The sequence below is a fragment of the Pinus tabuliformis genome, chromosome 2_2 (assembly GCF_031772625.1).
Source record: "Pinus tabuliformis cultivar Carrire ecotype Pingquan chromosome 2_2, CPIR1, whole genome shotgun sequence".
Lineage (NCBI taxonomy): Eukaryota > Viridiplantae > Streptophyta > Pinopsida > Pinales > Pinaceae > Pinus > Pinus tabuliformis.
Genome location: NC_142300.1, coordinates 260734955 through 260758786, shown reverse-complemented (window position 1 = coordinate 260758786; position 23832 = coordinate 260734955). Strand labels below are relative to the sequence as shown.

At 40.1% G+C, this 23832-nt stretch overlaps 1 protein-coding gene across 4 annotated transcripts in view; it reads right to left on the bottom strand.

The window, feature by feature from the left end:
* The window catches only part of LOC149192294 (putative sucrose-phosphatase 2), a 389696-nt gene that overhangs the window by 133050 nt on the left and 232814 nt on the right, over window positions 1-23832 (bottom strand). For 3 of the 4 annotated variants that reach the window (XR_016254345.1, XM_089404531.1, XM_089404529.1), the window contains one exon: window positions 8594-8783. Coding sequence is in view for 3 of the 4 variants with exons in the window: in XM_089404531.1 (XP_089260657.1) it covers window positions 8594-8783 (190 nt within the window). In the remaining variant the exon portion in view is untranslated. Of the gene's footprint in view, window positions 1-6782; window positions 7352-8593; window positions 8784-23832 lie in introns of those variants that run through there. The other variant, XM_089404530.1, reaches the window with a different exon arrangement.

The window sequence follows — 23832 nt, the reverse complement described above, 5'->3', positions numbered from 1 at the left end:
TACATTCAAACAAGAAGAAGTGGGAAGAAGGTATAGCGAAGGAGGATTTCTTCTCGGAGAGCGAAGGTAGATCTCTTTTGGGTTAGCGAAGGAAGGAATTCTTTTGGGTCAACGAAGGAAGGATTATTCTGGGGTTTGTCTTGGAAGGAAGAAGGAACGAAGAAGATCGAAGGAAGAACCTATTAGAGAAGCAATACAGGTCTCTCTTAAGGAGACTAGGGTTTTTGAGCTAGAGTAAACCTAAGAGACCGAGATTCATTGGGTAACTGAGATTCTCTAGAGGAGACCAGTGAAAGCCTAGATACTGAGATTCTCTAGGGGAAGTCAAGAAGGAGCGGTGTGGTAGATAGAGACCAAGTTTCTCTAGAAGAAGTTGAGGAGAGCAGTTCAAATTCAAGAAGAGAGTCGAGAAAGGGAAGAGGCAAAGCATCAAGGTTAGTGACAAGGTTCTTGGAAGGATATTAGAGTCAAGGGTCTTTGTCATGGTCTTGGTACTCATCAATTGAATATCTAGAAGAAGAATTTTGATTGGGTTTTCCTCTTAAAAGGTGAGAGGTTTTGGCCCTGGCTGACAAGCCTACATACTGTGTCACTTGTCTTTTATTGTGCATATTGGTAAGCGTCTTGATTAAAAGAACACAATAATAAAATAACAAAGAAAAGACTATAAGCTAAGAAGTAAATGTATATCACAAGCAATTATCAAGCAAAGAATCTCTTAACTATTCATACCCTAGATTCCTCAACACCAACCTGATCTTCTTGAGGACTCCAATCCTCTAGGGCTCCAACCCACAATATCTTCACCTTCAACAATGTCCTCCATCGATCTCCAAAGCACTTAGCTCATCAATGACAACTTTATCTTCTCAGAAGGTGTCTTCACAACTCTTCATGTTTCCCAAACAAAATTCTTCAAGGTCAGATTATCAGGACTTCTTCATGATCTCTAAGAATCTTCAATAAGTTACTCAAGGTCTGCACCAAACAATTCTCCAAGTGCTTCACAATGTTTTCAACCAAGGGGTGCCTTCAGTGATGCTCCAAGGTCTGCTACACAAATTCTCAAGTCAATACAAAAGGATTTTAAATGAGGCCACTTCAAGGTTGTTTCCAAGAGTTGGTCCAAAGGATGTCTTCAATAGTTTTGCACAAGGTTCTTCAAGATTTACTTCTCCAAAAGATGTCTACACCAGTTTAGGATCTACCGGCCTTATTTCTTTTTCAAAGTCTGCTCCTAGTCTTTTACAAGATTTCCTCCTAGACTAGGTAGATCTGAGTTGTTATACACACATTGGTTTAGGCTTCACACAGATCCAAACCTTGAGCTTCTCTGCTTCAAATCCCACAGTCCAATAATTTATGCACAAGTCCAAAAATTAATGTCACAAAGATATGTCATAATTCAAAACATTTGCTTTAGTTACAAGTCCATATTGTGCACAGGTATTGAGATATTGTCATAGGTCTGAGTTACTAGGAGCACAAAACATATGCCCCAAGTCCACAAGTCGAAGAGTTTATGTTCAGATCCGAATTAGATTACAGGTATGAATGCTTAAAGGTTTGCCCACAAGATGGATTCCATAGGTCCGAGCTCTTTTTGTCCACAAATCAGAGGTCATATGTCATGTGCTCGCAGGTCCGAGCTTCCAAAGTTGAGCTTCCACCAGTCAAGGTATAGTCCGAGCTCTACACATGTCTGAGCTTCCAAAGTTGAGCTTCCACCGGTCAAGGTATAGTCCGAGCTCTACACATATCCGAGCTTCTACGAGTGACTTTACACACACCTATCACAGGTCTGAGCCCTCCACAATTCTGCAATTCCGAGCCTCACAAATCAAGGTATAAGTGTAACAAGTTCGAGTCTCTTGAGTTATAGGTCAAGGTCTGAGCTTTACAAATGACTGTTCATACACCTGCCCACAAGTCTGAGGCTTCCACAGGAGACTGTTCAAGATTTATCACTGGCCCGAGCTTCACAAATGAGCTCCCACGAGCAGACTACCCACAGGTCTGAGCACTTCCAGAGGAGACTGTAATTTTGAGCCTTCAACAAGGTTTGTCTGAGCTTCTTCCATAAGTCCGAGGTGAGGTCTGTTCACAAATGGCTATAGGTCCGAGCTCCAATCACATATCTGAGCTCCACAGTCTTGCCAATCTAAGCCACAACATATTTATACCTCTGATTCTCCACAGGTAAATTGTAACTCAGATCTGAGCTTGAAAGATACCTTAACACAAGAATTGCCCAAAACAGTAATCTCCTTGTTCTCCACGGCCTCCTTCCTTCTTCTATGCCTCTTATCTGAATTCTTCACCGAGTTGATGTCCAAAATGACAAGTTTAAACTTATATTTATACATGTTTTTGACCTTCAACGAAAAGACACGTCCCTTTGAGGAGGAGCCAACTTGCACATGTTGGCTCATGTCGGCTAGCATAAAAAATATATTATTCCAACTTGTAAAATCATTTTCTCTCAGCCTATGAGGAGTTAGAAGGTGTATAATAGCTCATTGGAAAGAGATCAATGTCTTCTACAAGCCTATGCCAATTCTATCCTTAAATAAGGTCATTTTACCATCAATAAAATTATATTTGTGAACTGTCATCATTATTTTATCCATGGCAATCTTGGTTTCATCATATGTTTTTGGATAATGCTATGGCATTCAAGGTAAAGGCTCTTTTACATGGGTTCTTCATTTGTAAGGGTTATGACATTTTTAACAAGGCTAGAACATCATATAGAGTTAGGGCTTCATGATGTACATTAGGTATCTAGGGTATGCACTTAGGATTAGGGTTTCATACCTTAGGGTTTTCACCTAGGTTTTGCTTCAACACAACTAGGGTTTGATTATACTGTTAGGGTTTTGCCATCATATTTCAATCTTCACGCTTAGGGTTCTCTCCTAGGGTTTGCATAAAGAGAGTCTTCAATGAGGTTAGGGAAACATCACAAAACGGTTATTCATCTATCACAGAGGTTAGGATATTTGCCATCTCCAACAATGCCATATTGACATCAATGACAACTTTGACCAACAAGGCTGGACGACTTCCTTGAAGTGTGATTCAGTCCTCAAACCCAGCCACTAGGTTGGATAAGGGCTTGCTCTTCCACCAAATTCGAATTAGCCTTTGATCTTATGGTGAAACACCTAAAAAGTCATAAAGGGCTATCCTTCCTCCACTACTTATAAATAAAATTCAAATTTGAAAATTAAAACCCCCCAATTATCTACAATGCACTAGTAAAATAAAACACAAGTGTTAGTAAAATAATTTTACAAAATTATTTACAATATTCAGAAAATGAATATTACAAGCTCTAATAAGTGGATCTAACTTTATTTGCACAATTAAATTAGAAGAAAATTTGAGTGGAGAAATAATTTTTAATTTTATGCCATGGCCAAGTTGTTGCACACAAATTGTTAGATAAGACTTGGAAAATTTAACACGATGGGCTTTTAAACCTCTTGCCTTGGGAGTTGGCTGGTCCAACCGAAGACTTCCCCTCACGCCTAAGATCTAAATATCAAATTATCTCTACACACTTGAAATAAAGTTATTAGATCATAAGGGGCCAGATACACATTAAAACCCTCAAGATCTAGAGATACCTGCTAGATCGAGTGAGCTAGAACGTTTTTCTAAACCCAGTACCTAATGCAAGATACCTGTGCAAATAGATAATCCAACTGCTGGCAAATGAAATAATAACTTGACAATATTATTCAGTTGAGCACTAGAGCATGATTCAGAATAACATTACCACAAGAAGTAGAAAAGAAAAACCATTGCAAGATAAACCCCAAAGTCTTTGATTTTATTACTGAAAAACAAAAATTACATCTAGCAGCTTGACTCACAACTTGCTTCAAATTTTTCATTACAAGACCCATACCATTCATCACGCATAAAATGAGGAGCTTTAGGCTTATATACAAAAATGAGAGTTCCAGACCCCCTCCAAGTGGAAAAACAGCTAGTTTGACTTGATACCGGGCTTGATCCTTGCCAAAATAATTTTATATGTTGATAATTACTACACAAGTCTCCAAAAAAATTGATCCCTTGAGAAAATCGAACTTCTAGGTGCATTTTGTCCTTTGCAGAATCTTCAAAAATAGAATTGTTGTAACTTGTGCAAAATAATTAATCACTTGGTCCAAAAATTTCGATTTGCTGGGAAAATAGTCTTCCTGGTCCAACGAATTTTTGAACTAGGACATTTTTCCTTGGAAATGAGGCTCTTTAATTTGACTTGAATTCTTTTCTTTTGAAAAATAGCCTCAATAATTTTTTGGTAATTTTTCCACTTGGAGAGAAATTAATTTTTCCTCTCATTTTTTTTGACAATTTCTGGCTAATTTATATTTTACTTTTGCCAGAAAATTAAATAAAAGACTCAAGAGGGGATTAAACATATTTTCCACCCTCTAAGTGGGTCATAAAAATATTTTGACAATGGAGTTTTAATTATGAGTAACCATTCACCAAAAATATTTCTAGACAACACCTTTACATTAAGTTATTAAAATAATCACCCATAGAAGGGGAATTTTACATTAGACACAACCTCTTTAGACTCAACCAAATTCTGCGACACAAAACACATAATCTAGTATGATAAAATACATAGACTCAATAACACTACGACTCACCTAAGACCTTATCAGAGGATTCCACCCTAGCTTTGGGGGATGCTTGGGAGAAAAACTCCACTAATTATTCGTGTATACAAACGCAAATAATTAGGGATGTTAAAAAACTTCGTAGAGTGAAACCCTCTGTTAAGAATCATAAGCTTACCTAGGCGTTTTTACATGGCTTTATAGTCATACTAGAATCATTTTTACAATAATACTGTGGAATTTGGGATTACAATGATGACAATGACTTAAAAAGTTTTTCCCGCTACTGTGTACACTGCCTCTTGGAACTGTTGACATGTACATGGTCAACAGGCCCCATTGTGTAAGAAACCCAACAATTGTCTCATACAGTCCACTCCCTTGGCAGTTGGAATGAGGGACTAAGGAATACCAATGTATTGCAATTTCGGAAAAGGGGACCCCTTGGCACTGTGTCAAAAGCCTTCCAAAAGTATACAAAACAACAAAAGTCTTTGGAAGATCATTGCTGAGATTTCTCAATAATAACTTGGAGCATAAAAATGCAGTTCACAGTTTGGTGGCCACTCCCGAAGATTTTCTTCCCTATGGCCGTGACTTTGTTCCTTCCAAAATTCTCTGAAAACCACATATCCAAAACAATGGCATATAACAAGAGAAAGAGACTGTATAGTAACTCCCTATCCAATTGACATTCTCCAATGCAGTCATATTGTTTTCTTATATAAAACCAGTGTTAGAAAAGCTATAAACAAAATAAATACATGAATGTAAATGATATCCAGATTCCAGATTTTCAAGTTATCATTAATAGTACATATAGGTACGCCATTAAAATGTTATAGAAATTTCAAGTAAAGGTACATTTGCCAGTATCAAATTTCAATGCAATAATGCATGTTTGTATATTGTTAGTTTTTGCATTTGAAAACAGTTCCAGTTTTTATACAGCCTGTGAAGATTTTCTTGATGCCACTGCTATATGTAGTTGGCTATTGACCACTACCATGATTCATGAAATGTGCATTACAATGAAGATTATTGGCTTTGTAGCATGAAAGGTAGATCTATACCACGAGAGTGATTTAGATGTCATTTTCAGATTGTTTTATGCTCAGGCAAATTATGTATCAATTTTACATTTTTGATTCATGATGCTGAGGCAAATTATGTATCAATTTTACATTTTTGATTCATTCCATTCAGGTTGTTTATTGTTTGTGCATAGTACATCACTCTTCGAACGCTATTCAATACAATCGTTGTCCCCACTGGTACAATATTTGTAACTATGTGAAAGGGAATCAGATTCCTTACCCACTCCAACACTTAGTCTACTAGATACTCTTCCTCTGATATTTTTTATTGAACCTTTGATTCCTTATCCACTCCAATACTTGAAGTCTATTAAATACTCTTCCTCTGATATTTTCTATTGGATCTTTGATTCTGCGTTTTCCTTTTATTCATCAATGCCTCTATGGTGGAGGATTTGTTATGTGTTAAATACATTATCTCTTAGATTCAACTTCAGTAGCCCATCATTCATGTTCCCTTGTGCATGCAATCTGATGTCAACATACATAAATATGGTCAAAGTGGGATGGTTATGTTAGCAGATGAGTTCAGACATCAGAAAGTGGTTATACGATGCCTTAAATCCCATGCACTTGTTATCTATAAAGCTTTTTCATTGAGAAGTTGTGATCAGGCAGCATCTTTTAGGGCTTCATCACGGGAATTTTATATACATGAGTTCAACAATACTCACTTAGGTCAAAGCCAAATCATAGACTACAAATTATGTGCCCAATTCTAACTATAAAAATAACTCTTCAAAACTTAGAATGCGTTTAGATACAATATGAAGGAGTTGTCTTTAGTGCGACTTTTTGGACTTTCCGGTGCTGGAATCCGGTGGAAAAATTTGAGGTGAAATCTTGATTTGTGTTATTTAAACCAGTGTTGAAAATATCGGTATCGGCAAAATATCGGCGAGGGTCCAGAAAATATGTTATCGGCAATATCAGCAAAATATCGGCAAGCATAAAAAATGCATAATATATTTATTTTTTTTCAGATTTCTAAACATATAAAGCAATAACAACATGAACTAAACACATTGGCACATAAATATGAAGAAGGCACTGATATATATGATGTCAAATAGAAATGATACATCAAACTTCAAAGGCGATACCAAATCCTGCTGATCCCTGATAATTGTCCAATCAAGGACTCAAACAAAATAACATCACATATCCTGCTGATCCCTGATAGTGATAATTGTCCAATCAAGGACTCAAACAAAATAAGTTCACATATATAAAACTTTAAAAGTATTTCATCATCATGAGTTATAAACTTATATGTAGCAAAAGTTGCAAAACAAATAAAACTAGCAGCTATCTATCTGAGACCATTGGCCTCTCCCTAGCAGCTTTCTTTTTGTCTTGTTCAGCGATTGCTTCACGAGCTTTTTGTGTAACCTCTGCACTAGAAACCATACAAGGCATTACATCTGCATCATATGCAGAGAGTCTAGCCAGATGGTATTTCAATCATGTAACCCCTCTCGACATCTTGGTCCCACACAAGTTGCATGATATATATGCCTGATTTGCCCCACCAACAGCGTCCTCATACTCCCAAAATGGGTCCAAAGCTTTTGGCATATTTGACATTTGTAGTGAACTAATTCAAACCTAGAGCACAAAAAAAAACAAAAAATTGGCATTAAACCCCCCAACACAAAATGAAAAAATAATAAGTAATAACCACCTCATTCAAAAAAAATTACTACATTATTTGCATTTTGCAATGTGAATGAAAAATGGCAATAAGAGGGTGCATAAGAAAGTTGAAAAAAAAAATGAAGCTTGCTGTCCAAATATGGAGAAAAGTTAAAACCCTTGCATTGGTTCATGGGCATGAAAATCATAGCAAATGGAAAAAAACCAAAGAAACAAAATGTTGGTAGGCAAAGAGGCAAGCAAGCATAACCCTAAATCTATGAAAAAATCATTAACATAGGGGTTTTTAAGAACATACCTGTTAATGGAAGAAATGAAGTTTGTCTCACTATTCTTCAATCTTTGATCCACAAAAAAATCTTAGTTGGTGGTGATAATCGTTGTTTGATCCTCAAACCCTCCTTGACAACCACCACAAAACTCTTCTCCTTCCTTCTCCAACACTCAGAAACAAAAATGAAGAAAAAAAAAACCAAGTTTTCCTTTTTCTAGCCGCGGCAAAACACGCCTGGTGATATTTTCTATCATTGCGCTATATTTTACCGATATCTCGGAAATATTGCGATATTTTCTCGGCAATATTTCGGCTCACCGAAAATATCGCGATATTTATGCTATTAGGCGATATTTCGCCGATATTATCTACACTGATTTAAACTAGTTTTTTGACTATATATATGGATTCGGCACCCTGGAAAACCCTTAGGGCAATTCGATTGCACAGGATTACCCATCAAACTTGTGATTTCAATAAATTCCTGTCCGATTTTAGAGAAATTTGACCGGAAAAACCCACCGTAAAAGCTTCCAAAAAGTCGCATTGAAGACAACTCCCAATATGTAAGGATCAGTATATATTATAACATTGTTGATTCAAAATATATTTCACATGTCTGCAAGTGCGGTGAATATTTGCGGGCTTTCAAGCAAATATATTATTAAATATAATCTACTTTTAATCACCTTGCTATACCCACACTTTTATAAACTACACTTTCATGACTTGTAAACCGAGCAAATTATTACTTGCCAAAATATATAGTGTGTCCTTCTGAGAGAGGAAATCTGAAAAACAACCATGCATTACAAGGCATAAAATAGGTCATGTTTCCATTAACATCCTTACCTTTTTCTAACAGCTATGAGCACAAACTAAAAGTGATAAAAGAATGAACATATAAAATCATTACTCACCATTAAGCTTCTCCCATGATTCCCATGTGACTAGATACACTCCATCTGCTAGTTTCTTCTCTTCAATATTGTCAATCCAGGTCATAAAATTCTTTCCACTCATTAGTCCATGCTTTTGTCGAACAAGGTCCAGCGATTCTTTCAAACTTGACTGTCTTCCCCATGGATAAATCATAGTTGCACCATTATCCTGGAATTGAATCAATTACAGATAACATGTTATCAGAGAACACTTGATCCTAGTTTATCTAAAAATGTCCATAAAACAAATTGCTAAATTTTCCTTCCTACTTATAGAGAAAGGAGCATTGATGCAATATTAGATATGACAAGCTTAAATCAATAGTGATGACAGCAGAATTGTTTTGAATTAAAATAATGTTGAAAACAAGGTCGATAAGAAAAGTGGTGAAAAAAATCATTACATAGAAAGGAGCATTGATGCAATATTAGATATGACAAGCTTAAATCAATAGTGATGACAGCAGAATTGTTTTGAATTAAAATAATGTTGAAAACAAGGTTGATAAGAAAAGTGGTGAAAAAAATCATTACATAGCACCGTATATGCATTTTGATGAGGAACAAGATATCTACAAGGAAACATCTTCCCTTTAAACAGAAATGAGCATAAAGATTTGCTAGAAGTAATCACCATTCATACATAGTTAAGTCCGATTGGGAGCCTATAAAGAACCAGTTGGGCTATTAAATCAAGAACCAAACTGCTTTCCATCTTAGAAATTCATTCAATTTAGAAATTTGTTAGCCACTTTATGTGATAAGGTTATGTCGATAGTTCCATTTCTTCTTCAATTAGGATCTCTTAATTTCTTGTAGCATATCTACTTATTAAATATTCACTTGAATTTTGTTTCCAAAGAGGGTGATTAAACTAGCTTTATGTTAGTTTTCCTTAAAACCGAGTAATTGATTTGCAATTTTCTAAGTGTGCTACCAAAAATAAAAACAACAGTTGTTCTGGAAACTTAACTTACAAATACACTGAGTTTTCTAACATAACATACACAGCGAAAATAAAAAAATCAGAAGACAAACACATTCAACACATAGAACACAAGATATACCCAGGAAACCCCAATTCTGGGGAAAACTTGCAAACTGTGTGTGTTTTCTATTAGCTCGACAAATAATAAACTCCAAAGATTTATACAGCAAGGGAATACTTCCCTTCTACAGCAAATCCATTCAATAATTGATCAAAACAAAGAGCAATACAAACCCTGTGCACACATGCTAGCATATGGCCACACTAGTTCTGCTTCTCTATGCACAGATGCACACTGTTTGGCCACGCAAAACAGCCTTCCCTTGCACACTATGGCTCATTGTAAGGCCGCCCGGCATCTGAGCTAGGTTAAGGCTATTCGGCCCCTTCTTTTCTCCCTCTTGATCATTGATCTGCTCGCTCACTGCTGAAAAACCTAACTTCTCTTGCTGAGCCAATCACACACTCCTTGTGCCCTTCGAACAAGCCATCTCTTTGCTCTATCTCCTCTTATAATTTCGACCTTAACCCTAGCATCACTCTTAATGACTGAGATTAGATCTTAATGAAGGACTGACTAAATCATAAGTTAACTTTAGGAATATAATTTTTTCTTAAGTCTAACTTTAGCAAATATATAAATAAATTAATATTCTGCTAAGTGGTTGTCTTGTGGGTCCCTGTACTAGCCTTGGCACCTAGGAAAGCATAACCCTTACTTCTCTACTCCAATCAACACTTCCTCTTAGAGGAAAGTGTTCTGCACTACACCCAACGTCTCTCTACAGTAAACAAATCTGCTCCCTGGCAAAGCCTTGGTCAGAATGTTTGTTATCTACTCCTTTGTTGGTATGTACTGGAGTATAACTATACCTCTCTGAACAATGTCCCTGATGTGGTGATAATGTATGTTGATGTGCTTTGAACAATTGTGAAACATTATATTTACAAAGAGTTTGATGCAACTTTGAATGTCACAATGTATCACAGTGGGCTCTAGCTCTTGTCTAAACAAGCCCACGAGTAACTTCCTCAACCAAATAGCTTCGCACCCTACCAGATTGGAAGCCATGTAATCAACCTCAATTGAGCTCAATGCAATAGATCTCTGCTTCAGGATTATCGAAGAAACAACTATTAATCCAACACTGAACGTGTAGTGTGATGTGCTCTTCCTGTCTGTGGAACTCCCTGCCCAATTTGCATCAGTGAAGCCCTCAAGCTTCACCCCATCAACCTGTCTATACCACAATCCATACTCTATTGTCCCCCCGAGATACCTCAATATGTGCTTAGTAGAAACCCAATGCGCTCTGATAGGCTCGACCATAAACTAGCTCAAAGAATTAATTGCAAAACATATGTTTCGCTGCGTGTTTACCAAATACATAAGCAACCCTATCAACCACTAGTAAAGTGTGGGGCTTTCTCACTCCATCCTAGATGTGTCAAACTTCCTCCAGTTTGTGACTAGAGGGATGGTCATGGGCATGCAATCTTGCATGTGAGATCTCCTCAAGACCTCCAAGGCATACTTCCCTAGCCCCAAGAAGATCTCCCCATCTCATTGCCAAACCTTTAGTCCAAGGAAATAGTGCATCAACCCCATATCCTTCATCTCAAACTCGCCTACAAGATCTCTCTTGCACTCCTCGATGAGCTTATCTATGCCTAACAAAATCAGTAGCTAGAATTTCAACTTCTTTTTAGGAGATTGGGTCTCCACTCTTGCAGAAGAATTTTTACAACTTCTCTATATTCAATGTTTGTTCCTAGTCTATGTTGATTTTTGTAGCATTGGATGTGTTCTAGCGACGAAACTTTGAGGAGAGGCTAGAATACATGTATTCTCCAAAACCCAAAAATCGTTTCTGGAGATTCCATTTAGAGACGACTAAATTAAAATAATTAATCTTTTTTTAATGGTGCCGAAGTCTAAACTTAGGAAAATTAATTAATTAAAGGGTATTAATTAATTCATGGTGAGAATCTTCTAAAAAAAGACATGGATCGAGTTCTAGTTAATCTTAGCATTGATTATGTTTTAATCTTTGTCGTTGATGTCTCAACAAGAGATTACAAGAATAAATTCGATGGGGGTCGGAGAACATACTTGAGCAGTTCGATTTTGCTCGGAAATCAATTTCCAGACTAAGTCACATGACACGAGGACACGAGACACGGAGGACACGTAAATACGAGTATTTAATATGAAACGCAGCGACCTAGAAACAGGACACGGGGGACACGTTTTATATATATTTAATAATATATATATATATATATATATATATATATATATACCGAAATATAGTTTTTTATCCATATTAAATTGCAGGTTGTAGCTTATCTAATCAAATTAAAATATAATTACTTCTCAAAGTTCATAGTTCACTTTAAAAAAATAAATAGAATCAAAATTTACTATTTAGAAATTAGAATGTGATATGTTTGGTCTTGATTTTTGAATATTCAATGTTCATTGTTCATGTACAACTTACAAGCACATAAGAAAATAACTAAAGTCTAATCCTATTGACTTCCTCTGCCCCTCTTGCGAGAAAATGCCACAGCTTTCCCTTTCCCTCTAGATGTAGACGCTGGTGCTGGTGGAGTTGGCAGTGGAGTTTGCTATGCTCTAGAAGTTAAAGAACTAGAAGTAGGAGCTATAGGAGGTAGACCACGTCCTCTACTGGTGGCAGGGGTAGCCTGGGCAGGTGGTGTCACCTGGAAACATTACAATCTCCCAATCCTGAAATCCTGAAAAACTAATAAGTCTGCTACATTTTGAATGAAATCTAAAATTCTACTTTCTCCATATGAAATCTCCAATGAGGCCAGAACCACTCTCAAACATCCTGAGTCATTTCATGGTAATTTTAAAAATTTAAGTAAAAGTGACAGATGAAAATGAAGATTAACATTACCATGAATAGCATATCAATACTAGGGCCTAGACTTGATCATTAAGCTGCCCCACTCAAAAATTATTTGTTTCTTTCAAAAAAAAATTGCAGCTTCTACAGGCAACGTTTTCTACCAACGAAATACATGTTTTCCAAATTCAGGACACGACGAAAACCGGCGAATACGTATTCCATTTTACAGGACACAATAAAAACCGTATTCAACACGTATTAGGGACATTTTTGTGTCCAATATGTAAAATACAGGACAGGGGACCCTGGAGGATGTGTCTTGTGACTTAGTTTCCAGAGTAGCAGCTGTGTGTTGCCGAAAGTGATTCAGTAAGATCGAAGCAGTGAGAGACGAGCAGGGATAGTAAGGCCAGAAGGAAAATTTTCCAGTTAGGTGAGTGCATAGCAAAGAGACAGAGAGTTCCATAGAGAGGCAGTGCAGTGCTTCAGAGGGGAAGTCGTATTTTGTTGGGGAGAAGCAGTGATTCAGTGCCAGAAACCGGAGTTGGAGCTCGGAGGCCAAGAGAGTCCATTTCCTAGACAACAGTTGATCAGTTAGCGAGAGAGACGTTGATCCGAGTTGTGTTACGCAAAATTGCGTGGACTGACGCAGAGGCTACAGAGAGCAGCTCATCTTGAGCCAAGGTCAGTGTCGGATCACCGGTGAGAGTGAGATTCTTCTCACTAGACTCTTGTCAATCATTTCTCTGCATGGATTTCTAGATTTGAGCATCCATAGATTTGTACTCAAATTTACTACTGCATAATAATAAAACCCTCAGTCTCTGCACTAGTTTTCCCAAGTTGGGTTTTTCCGAGGACATTGGTCCAAAAATAATAGTGTTATTTATGTCTGTGTGAATCTATTCTTCCAGCATTATTTTTCTTCTGCAGTATTGTATTTGTGAAGGCTGCAGTGCATTAGTTTCGATGTTTACCGTAGGATGCAGTAAATAATTGGTTTAGTTTATTTCAGTGTTGTTAAAATCGCGATAAAATCGCGATTTTAAAATCGCGATTTTTTCCTCTGCCCGATCAAATCGCGATTTTTATACCAAAAAATCGCGGACTTTTTTTTATAGCGATTTTTTCGGAAAAAATCGCGATTTTTTTACAGAAAAAATCGCAGAGGCACGGGGCAGCGGGCTTTTAATAGGCGAAAATCGATTTTTTTTATGTCATTTTGCTGTTTGCGCGCGGAGGAGGAGAAGAGGTGAGGGAGAGGAGCTGGAGGAAATCAATAGGATTAGACTTTCATTTTATTGTATATGACATTATGACATAATGAGATACATTATCATATTTTTTGTTGATATTTTGAGGCTGAGTTGGGACTCAGGACTTACTATTCAGGACATGATTCAATGTTATGTGTGATTTTAGCGCTAGAAATGATATTAAACATCTTATATATTAGTTTTTTTATCATATTTATGTGTCAATGTATTTATTTTATGTTGTAGATGGTTTAGATATTAAAAAAATTGAAAAAAAATGAAAAAAAATGAATATTTTTGTGCCAAACGCTTTTTTCCGCTTTTTTCCCGCTTTTAACGATTTTTTCCGCTTTTTTCCCGGCGCCGATTAAATCCCGATCGCGCTTTGTGCAACATTGGTTTATTTAACAAATAAAAGAAATTTAATCGGTTGTTGTAGTAGGATTTGGGGTTTCCAAATTTTCACATGGTATTGGAGCACAAATCGTATGCCAGAGAGCTCAGTAGCAGAAGGGAGGAGGAATTTCGAAACTCTATAGAGGCAGCAATTCGAAACACTCTAGAGGCAGTGCAGTCCTTGGGCCAAAGAGTCAGTTTTTAAGGAAAATTTATTTCTCTGAGAGAGTCAACAGAGAAATTAAATTTTCTAAATCAAAGCTTACCAAATGCAGAGGGAGACGCAGTATTTTCCTTGCAGAGCAGATCTTCAGCTGGGACATAATTATTTTGCAGCAATTTTCTAGTGCAAAATAGCGTCAGAGGGAAGGAAGAGCACACACAGAGGGAATTCTTTTCTCAGAGGACTTCTAGCCCATAAGTTCAAATTTTCCTTGCCGAGCAACAGTAGTTGTGAGCAGATTTTCCCACTCTAGCAGAGAGTGCAAAAAGCCAGTCAGCAGCTGCGCAAAGGAGAAGAGGAGGAATTTGAACTTTTTGATGAGATGGCATCAGCAAGGCCAAGAGATCAGGATCAGTTGGATGGAGCCTCCAACTACATGATCTGAAAGGCAAGAATTTCCTGTCTTCTAGATGAGTACAATCCCAAAGCTTATATCAATGGAGTGGTAGTTGTACCTGCAGATGTAGATCCACTTAAGGCCTACAAGAAGGAGATGGCAAAGTCAAAGAGGTTGATTCTCAATGGGGTTTGAGATCACAAGGTGTCTCGCATAGCTAGAAAAGATATTGTTGTTTATTTGGGGTAGCATAGGATGTGCTCTAAGCCTCAAATTTTGCAATGAGGCTTGGGCACAGGTATTCCAAATAACCCAGAAAGTGTTTCGGGAAATTCCACCCAGAAGTGATTTTATTAAAATAATTAATATTTTTAATGGGGTTCTTTAGTATAAACTTAGGAAAATTAAAATATTAATGGGTATTAATCTAATCAGCGGTGAAACTTCTAGAAAAATCCATGGATCAAGTCAAATCTATCTGAGCTTTTGATTATGTTTTAATCTAGGCCATCGGTTGTCCAACAGGAAGATATAAGAAGGGGCTTGAGGGTCATTTGGAAAACACACAGAGAGATTGAGAAAATCGATTTTCTAAGGTGAGAAGTTCTCAGGAGGAAAATCGATTGAGGAGATCTTGCAGCAAAGGGGCAATGAGAATCCGGGAGAAGGAATTTCCAGAGAGTACAAGGCAGAGAGAGGACAGAAAGACGTCCAGAGGAAGGTTGACGCTAGCCTACACAGTGCTGATGCAGAGGCAACGCAGTCAGTGAGGGGAAGTCGAATTTTTGCTGAGGGAAGTCGAAGTTCAATTGTCGGAAGCCAGGGTGTGAGTCTAGGAGGCAGGAAAGTTGATTTCTCAGCCAGCAGAGGATCCAGAGCAGAGAGGCAGCGTAATACCCAGGGCGGGTGACACAGAAGCTGCCCAGGGTAACGCAGTTGTGCGCAGAAGCCACACAGAGGGTGATGCAAAGCCTCTAGAGTTGAAGGATCAGTCACTGATTCTCTAGTGACAAGGTGAGATCATTTCACCAGTCATTTGTTCAATATTCTTTCTGTAAAGGATTGCTGATTGAGCATCCTATAATTTTATTTAGAATTTTCTACTGCATAACAATAAACCCTCAGAGCTGCTGCACCGGTTTTCCTACATTGGGTTTTTCCAGGGACTAATTGTACAAAAATAATAGTGTCCTATGTGTTGTATTTTTCGTTCTTGCTTAGTATTTTGTTTCCACATATATGTAAATTAAGTGAAAGTTGCAGATGTATTTGCTTCGATATTTATCGTAGAACATAGTAAATAACTTGCATGATTTAATCAAGTAGGAGAAGTAACATTAATTTGTTGCAGTAGGGATTCCAGCTTAGGAATTTTCACATGGTATCAGAGGTAGTACAGGAGAAACAAGAGGACCAGAACCAGAAACCCCAGTGCTGAGCAGAAGGGGAAATCGAAACGTTGCAAGAGGCAACAAGTCAAAACCCCAAAGGCTTTGCACAATTCTAGCCAAAGGATCAAAAATTCGAGGTAGTCTCTCTCTCCGAGTGAGTTGACGGAGAGAAAGAGTTTCCAGTTCAAATTTTTGTAGTGGTAGAGGGAGTAGCGCTGAGCCTCAACATGAGGAGCAGCTGGTGGACGCAGAGTTTTCAGTGGGCAGCTTTCTCGGGATGAAAAGCCATCAAAAGAAAGAAGAGGAGCATAGTGAGGAAATACTTCCTCAGTGCTTTCTTGCCGAGGAAATCAACATTTCTCAATTGCTGAGCAGCGAAGGAGCAGCAGCTTACCAACTCCATCAGGAAGTGCGTAAGTCAGCCCAAGAGCTACACAATAGGGAGAAAGAGGGAATTGTTCGACAATTTTTTGGAGGAGATGGCAACCAGTGGCTTGAGGGATCAGGACAGGTTGGACGGGGCTTCCAACTATGCCATCTGGAAGGTTAGGATGACCTTCCTGATAGATGAGCATGTCTTCAAGATATATGTTGATAATGTGGTGGCTGAACCTGTAGATGCAGATCCGCTGAAAAAGTACAAGGCTAAGATGGCTAAGGCGAAGAGGATGATCTTGGATGGGGTCAAGGATCACTTGGTGTGCCACGTTGCAAGCAAAGTGGGCGCTAAGGAAATATAGGATGTCTTGGCCACATTGTATTAGGGAACTTCTGAGCAGCGAAAGATGTACTTAGAGCAAAAGCTGAGATCTGCTCAAATGCGGAAGGGGGAGTGAGTGTATCCATTCCTTATGAAATGGAAGGAGACCCGTGATGAGCTGTCAACTGCGGGACATACACCTCAAGACTCGAAGTTAGTGAGATTGGCTTTAAACTGTCTCAGATGATTGGCAGATCTTTGTCCAAAGTATTTTAGGCAGGGCAGCATTGCCTAATTGGGACGAGATGTCGACAACTCTGAAACAAGAAGAGCTGAGGAGAGACTTGCTCAAGGTAAAACTTGACGAGAGCACCAATAGCAGTAGCAGTGGGTCGAAGCCCAAAGTGGAGCAAAAGGATAATGCGGCCCTTGCATAGAAGGGACAGTCGGGGCAACAGAGACGTAAGAAAGATGTCTCCAAGGTGAAGTGCTTCATATGTGGCGAGAAAGGCCACTATGCATCCCAGTGTCCTTTGAAGAAAAAGGATAAGGATGAGAAGCATGATCCCAAGTTGTAGTCGCAAAGATCGACAAGGAGGAGTTCTCCATGACAGCCAAGATACCTCCAGGAGGGAGGTGGGATGATATAGAGTTGTAGTCGGGAGAAATGCAAATGGGCAGGATCCTTGAGAACTACACCTCTTGGATCATCACCTTGCTACGAGAGCCCATGATCAGGAGTAGCAAGATGGTGGAGTTTCAGTTGGTGCCATGGAGTGTTGATTCGATAGATGTAGTTGCTAGGAGAGCTAGAGTCTAAGCAGCGCAGAGCAGAGAAGCAGTAGTGTAGGGAGGCACAGTGCAGAGCTTCAGCAGTGCAGTGGCTTCAGAGGCAGCATGGGACTAGCAGCAGTCAGGATTTTAGCACCGAGGAGTATCCACAGGATACTTATCCAGTTTTGGGTGTTTTCAGTTGCTTCTCTTAGCGATTGAGTTGCAGTACAGATGCAGTGTTAACAGTGGCAGTGCTAGCAGCATAGCAGATGCAGCGCTTGAGAGGGAGCTGCAGTATAGAAGTAGCATTGATAGTGGCAGTGTCAAAGGCAGTAGTATAGTAGCACTAGCAGTGCAGTGGTTGGTGGACAGCACGTCAAACATCAGCAGCGCAAGGATGATGCTTCAGAGTCAGTATGCAGAGAGGCAGTGTATTGCTAGAGCACATTCCTCGCTAAGAGCGAGTGTTGATTTGGGGTAGCATCATATGTGCTCTAAGCCTCAAATTTTGCAGGGAGGCTTGGGCACAAGTATTCCAAAGAACCCAGAAAGCGTTTTGGGAAATTCCACCCATAAGTGATTTTATTAAAATAATTAATATTTTTAATGGGGTTCCTAAGTCTAAACTTAGGAAAATTAAAATATTAATGGGTATTAATCTAATCAGGGGTGAAACTTCTAGAAAAAGCCATGGATCAAGTCAAATCAATCTGAGCCTTCAATTATGTTTTACTCTAGGTCGTTGGTTGTCCAACAAGAAGATATAAGAAGGGGCTTGAGGGTCATTTGGAAAACACACAGAGAGATTGAGAAAATCAATTTTCTGAGGTGAAAAGTTCTCAAGAGGAAAATCGATTGAGGAGATCTTGCAGTAGAGGGGCAGTGAGAATCCGAGAGAAGGAATTTCCAGAGAGTACAAGGTAGAGAGAGGACAGAAAGATGTCTAGAGGAAGACTGACGCTAGCCTACGCAGTGTTGGCACAGAGGCAGCACAGTTAGTGAGGGGAAGTCAAGTTTCTACTGAGGGAAGTCGAAGTTCAGTTGTCGAAAGCTAGGGTGTGAGTCTGGGAAGCAGGAAAGTCGATTTCTCAGCCAGCAGAGGATCCAAAGCAGAGAGGCAGTGTAATACATAGGAGGGGTGATGCAGAAGCTGCTCAGGATGACACAATCTTGTGCAAAAGCCACGCAAAGGGTGACACAGAGCCTCCAGAGCTGAAGGATCAGTGACAGCATGAGATCATTTCACTAGTCCTTTGTTCAATATTCTCTCTGCAAAGGATTGCTAGTTGAGCATCCTAAATTGTATTCAGAATTTTCTCCTGCATAATAATAAACGCTCAGAGTTGCTGCACCGGTTTTCCCGCATTGGATTTTTCAGACGACTATTAGCCCAAAAATAATTGTGTCCTATGTGTCGTATTTTTCTTTCTTCCTCAGTATTTTGTTTCCACATATATGTAAATTAAGTGAAGGTTGCAGATGTATTTGCTTCGATATTTACCGTAGAACACAATGAATAACTTGCATGATTTAATCAAGTAGGAGAAGTAACATCAGTTTCCTGCAGTAGCGATTCCATCTTAGGAATTTTCACATGGTATCAAGGATAGTGCAAGCGAAACAAGAGGACCAGAACCAAAAACCCTAGTGCTAAGCAGAAGGGTAAATCAAAAGCTGCAGGAGGCAGCAAGTCGAAACCCCAAAGTGTTTACGCAGTCCTAGCCAGAGGATCAAAAATTTGAGGTAGTCTCTCTCTCCGAGTGAGTTGACGGAGAGAAAAGAGCTTCCAGTTCGAATTTTTGCAATGGCAAAGGGAGCAGCGCTGAGCCTCAGTGTGAGGAGCAGCTGGTGGATGCAGAGTTTTCAATGGGCAACTTTGCCAGGCTGAAAAGACATCAGAAGAAAGAAGAGGTGCATAGTGAGGGAATACTTCCTCAGTGATTTCTTGCCGAGGAAATCAACATTTCTCAATTGCTGAGCAGCAGAGGAGCAGCAGCTTACCAGCTCCATCAGGGAGTGCGTAAGTCAGCCCAGGAGCTATGCAATAGGGAGAAAGAGGGAGTTGTTCGACAATTTTTCGGAGGAGATGGCAACCAGTGGCTTGAGGGATTAGGACAGGTTGGATGGGGCTTCCAACTATGCCATCTGGAAGGCTAGGATGACCTTCCTGCTAGATGAGCATGCCCTCAAGATGTACGTTGATAATGTGGTGGTTGAACCTGCGGATGCAAATCCGCTGAAAAAGTACAAGGCTAAGATGGCTAAGGCAAAGAGGATGATCCTGGATGGGGTCAAGGATCACCTGGTGTGCCACGTTGCAAACAAAGGAACCGCTAAGGAAATGTGGGATGCCTTGGTCACATTGTATTAGGGAACTTCCGAGTAGTGGAAGATGTACTTAGAGAAAAAGTTGAGATCTGCTCAGATGTAGAAGGGGAAGTGAGTGGATCCGTTCCTTACGAAACTCAAGGAGACCTGTGATGAGTTGTCAGTTGTGGGACATACACCTCAAGACTCAGAGTTAAAGAGATTGCGTCTAAACTTTGTCTCAAAGGATTGGCAGATCTTTGTCCAGAGTATCCTGGGTAGGGAAGCATTGCCAAATTAGGACAAGATGTGGGCAGCTCTAAAACAAGAAGTGCTGAGGAGAGACCTGCTCAAGGTAAAACTTGATGGGAGAAGCAGCAGAATTGGGTCAAAGCCTAAAATGGAGGAAGAGGATAACCCAACCCTTGTATCGAAGGGAAAGTCGGGGCAACAAAGACGTAAGAAGGCATCTCCAAGGTGAAGTGCTTCAAATGTGGCGAGATGGGACACTATGCATCCTAGTGTCCTTTGGAGAAAGAGGATAAGGATGAGAAGCATGATCCCAAGGTTGCAGCCGCAAAGATCGACGACTAGGAGTTCGCCATGATAGCCGAGATACCTCCAGGAGGGAGGTAGGTTGATATAGAGTTGTAGTCGGGAGGACTGCAAATGGGCAGGATCCTTGAGGAGCCCACCTCTTAGATCATCACCTTACTACGGGAGCCCATGATTAGGAGTAGCAGGATGGTGGAGTTTCAGTTGGTGCCATGGAGTGTTGATTCGACAGATGTAGTGCGTAGGAGAGCCAGAGTCTGAGCAGCGCAGAGCAGAGAAGAAGCAGTGCAAGGAGGCACAGTGTAGAGCTTCAATAGCACAGTGGCTTTAGAGGCAGCATGGGACTAGCAGCAGTCAGGATTTCAACACCGAGGAGTATCCACTGGATACTTATCCAGTTTTGGGTGTTTTCAGTTGCTTCTCTCAGCAATTGAGTTGCAGTACAGATGCAGTGTTAGCAGTGGCAGTGCTAGCAGCATAGCAGATGTAGCGTTTGAGAGGGAGTTGTAGTACAGATGTAGCATTGACAGTGGCAGTTTCAAAGGCAGTAGTACAGTAGCAGCAACAGTGCAATGGTTGGTGGACAGTACGTCAGACAACAGCGACGCAGGGACGATTCTTCAAAGTCAGAGCAGTATGCAGAGAGGCAGTGTATTGCTAAGGCACATTCCTCGCTAAGAGGGAGTGTTGATTTGGGGTAGCATCAGATGTGCTCTAAGCTTCAAATTTTGCAGGGAGGCTTGGGCACATGTATTCCAAAGAACCCAAAAAGCGTTTTGGGAAATTCCACCCAGAAGTGATTTTATTAAAATAATTAATATTTTTAATGGGGTTCATAAGTCTAAACTTAGGAAAATTAAAATATTAATGGGTATTAATCTAATCAGGGGTGAAACTTCTAGAAAAAGCCATGGATCAAGTCAAATTGATTTGAGCCTTCAATTATGTTTTACTCTAGGTCGTTGGTTGTCCAACAAGAAGATATAAGAAGGGGCTTGAGGGTCATTTGGAAAACACACAGAGAGATTGGGAAAATCGATTTTCTGAGGTGAAAAGTTCTCAAGAGGAAAATCGATTGAGGAGATCTTGCAGTAGAGGGGCAATCAGAATATGAGAATTTCTGGAGGGTACAAGGCAAAGAGAGGACCGAAAGGCAGAGAGAGGAAGGTTAACGTTGGCCTACGCAGTGCTGACACAAAGGAAACGCAGTCAGTGAGGGGAAGTTGAGTTTTTGCTAAGGGAAGTCGAAGTTTAGTTGTCGGAAGCCAGGGTGTGATTCTGGGAGGCAAGAAAGTCGATTTCTCAGCTAGCAAAGGATCCAGAGCAAAGAGGCAGTGTAATACCCAGGAGGGGTGACACAGAAGCTGCCCAGGGTGACGTTGTTCTATGCAGAAGCCATGCAGAGGGTGACACAAAGCCTCCAAAGCTGAAGGATCAGTCACTAATTCTCCAGTGACAGGGTGAGATCATTTCACCAGTCCTTTGTTTAGTATTCTCTCTGTAAAGGATTGCTAATTGAGCATCCTAGAATTGTATTCAGAATTTTCTCCTGCATAATAATAAACCCTCAGAGCTGTTGCACTAGTTTTCCCACATTGGGTTTTTCCCGGGACTATATTTCCAAAAATAACTATGTCCTATGTGTTGTATTTTTCTTTCTTTCTTAGTATTTTGTTTCCGCATATATGTAAATTAATTGAAGGTTGCAAATGTATTTGCTTTGATATTTACTGTAGAACACAATAAATAACTTGCATGATTTAATCAAGTAGGAGAAATAACATCAGTTTTCTGCAGTAGGGATTCCAGCTTAGGAATTTTCACATGGTATCAGAGGTAGTGCAGGAGAAACAAGAGGACTAGAACCAGAAACCCCAGCACTGAGCAGAATGGGAAATCGAAAAGTTGTAGAAGGCAACAAGTCGAAACCTCAAAGGGTTTGCACAATTCTAGCCGAACGATCAAAAATTCGAGGTAGTCTCTCTCTCCAAGTGAGTTAACGGAGAGAAAAGAGCTTCCAATTTGAGCTTTTACAGTGGCAGAGGGAGCAGTGCTGATCCTCAGCGTGAGGAGCAGCTGGTGGACGCAAATTTTTCAGTGGACAGCTTTGCCAAGCTGAAAAGACATCAGAAGAAAGAAGAGGAGCATAGTGAGGGAATACTTCCTTAGTGATTTCTTGTCGATGAAATCAACATTTCTCAATTGATGAGCAACAGAGGAGCAACAGCTTACCAGCTCCATTAGGGAGTCCATAAGTCAGCCCAGGAGCTACGCAATAGGGAGAAAGAGGGATATTTTCGACAGTTTTTCATAGGAGATGGCAACCAATGGCTTGAGGGATCAGGACAAGTTGGACAGGGCTTCCAACTTGCCATCAAGAAGGCTGGGATGACCTTCCTGCTAGATGAGCATGCCCTCAAGATGTACATTGACAATGTGGTGGCTGAACCTGCGAATGCAGATCCGCTGAAAAGTACAAGGCTGAGAAGGCTAAGGCGAAGAGGATGATCCTGGATGGCGTCAAGGATCACCTGGTGTGCCACGTTGCAAGCAAAGGGACCGCTAAATAAATGTGGGATGCCTTGGCCACATTGCATCAGGGAACTTCCGAGCAGCGGAAGATGTACTTAGAGAAAAAGCTGAGATCTACTCAGATGCAGAAGGGGGAGCGAGTGGATCCGTTCCTTACGACACTGAAGGAGACCCGTGATGAGCTGTCAACTGCGGAAAATACACCTCAAGACTCAGAGTTCGTGAGATTGGCTCTAAACTCTGTCTCAGATGATTGGCAATCTTTGTCCACAGTATCTAGGGCAGGGAAGCATTGCCAAATTGGGACGAGATGTGTGCAGCTCTGGAACAAGAAGAGCTGAGGAGAGACCTGCTCAAGGTAAAACTTGACGAGAGCAGCAGTAGTGGGTTGTAGCCCAAAGTGGAGGAAAAGGATAACACAGCCCTTGCATCAAAGGGACAGTTGGGGCAACAGAGACGTAAGAAGGACGTCTCCAAGGTGAAGTGCTTCAGATGTGGCCAGATGGACCACTATGCATCCCAGTGTCCTTTGAAGAAAAAGGATAAGGATGAGAAGCATGATCCCAAGGTTGCAGCCACAAAGATCGACGAGGAGGAGTTCGCCATGACAGTCGAGATACCTCCAGGAGGGAGGTGGGTTGATATAGAGCTGTAGTCAGGAGGACTGCAAATGGGCAGGATCCTTGAGGAGCCCACCTCTTGGATCATCACCTTGCTACGGAAGCCCATGATTAGGAGTAGCAGGATGGTGGAGTTTTAGTTGGTGCCACGGAGTGTTGATTCGACAGATGCAATGGCTAGGACAGCCAAAGTCTGAGTAGTGTAGAGCAGAGAAGCAGTAGTGCAGGGAGGCACAATGCAAAGCTTCAGCAACGCAGTG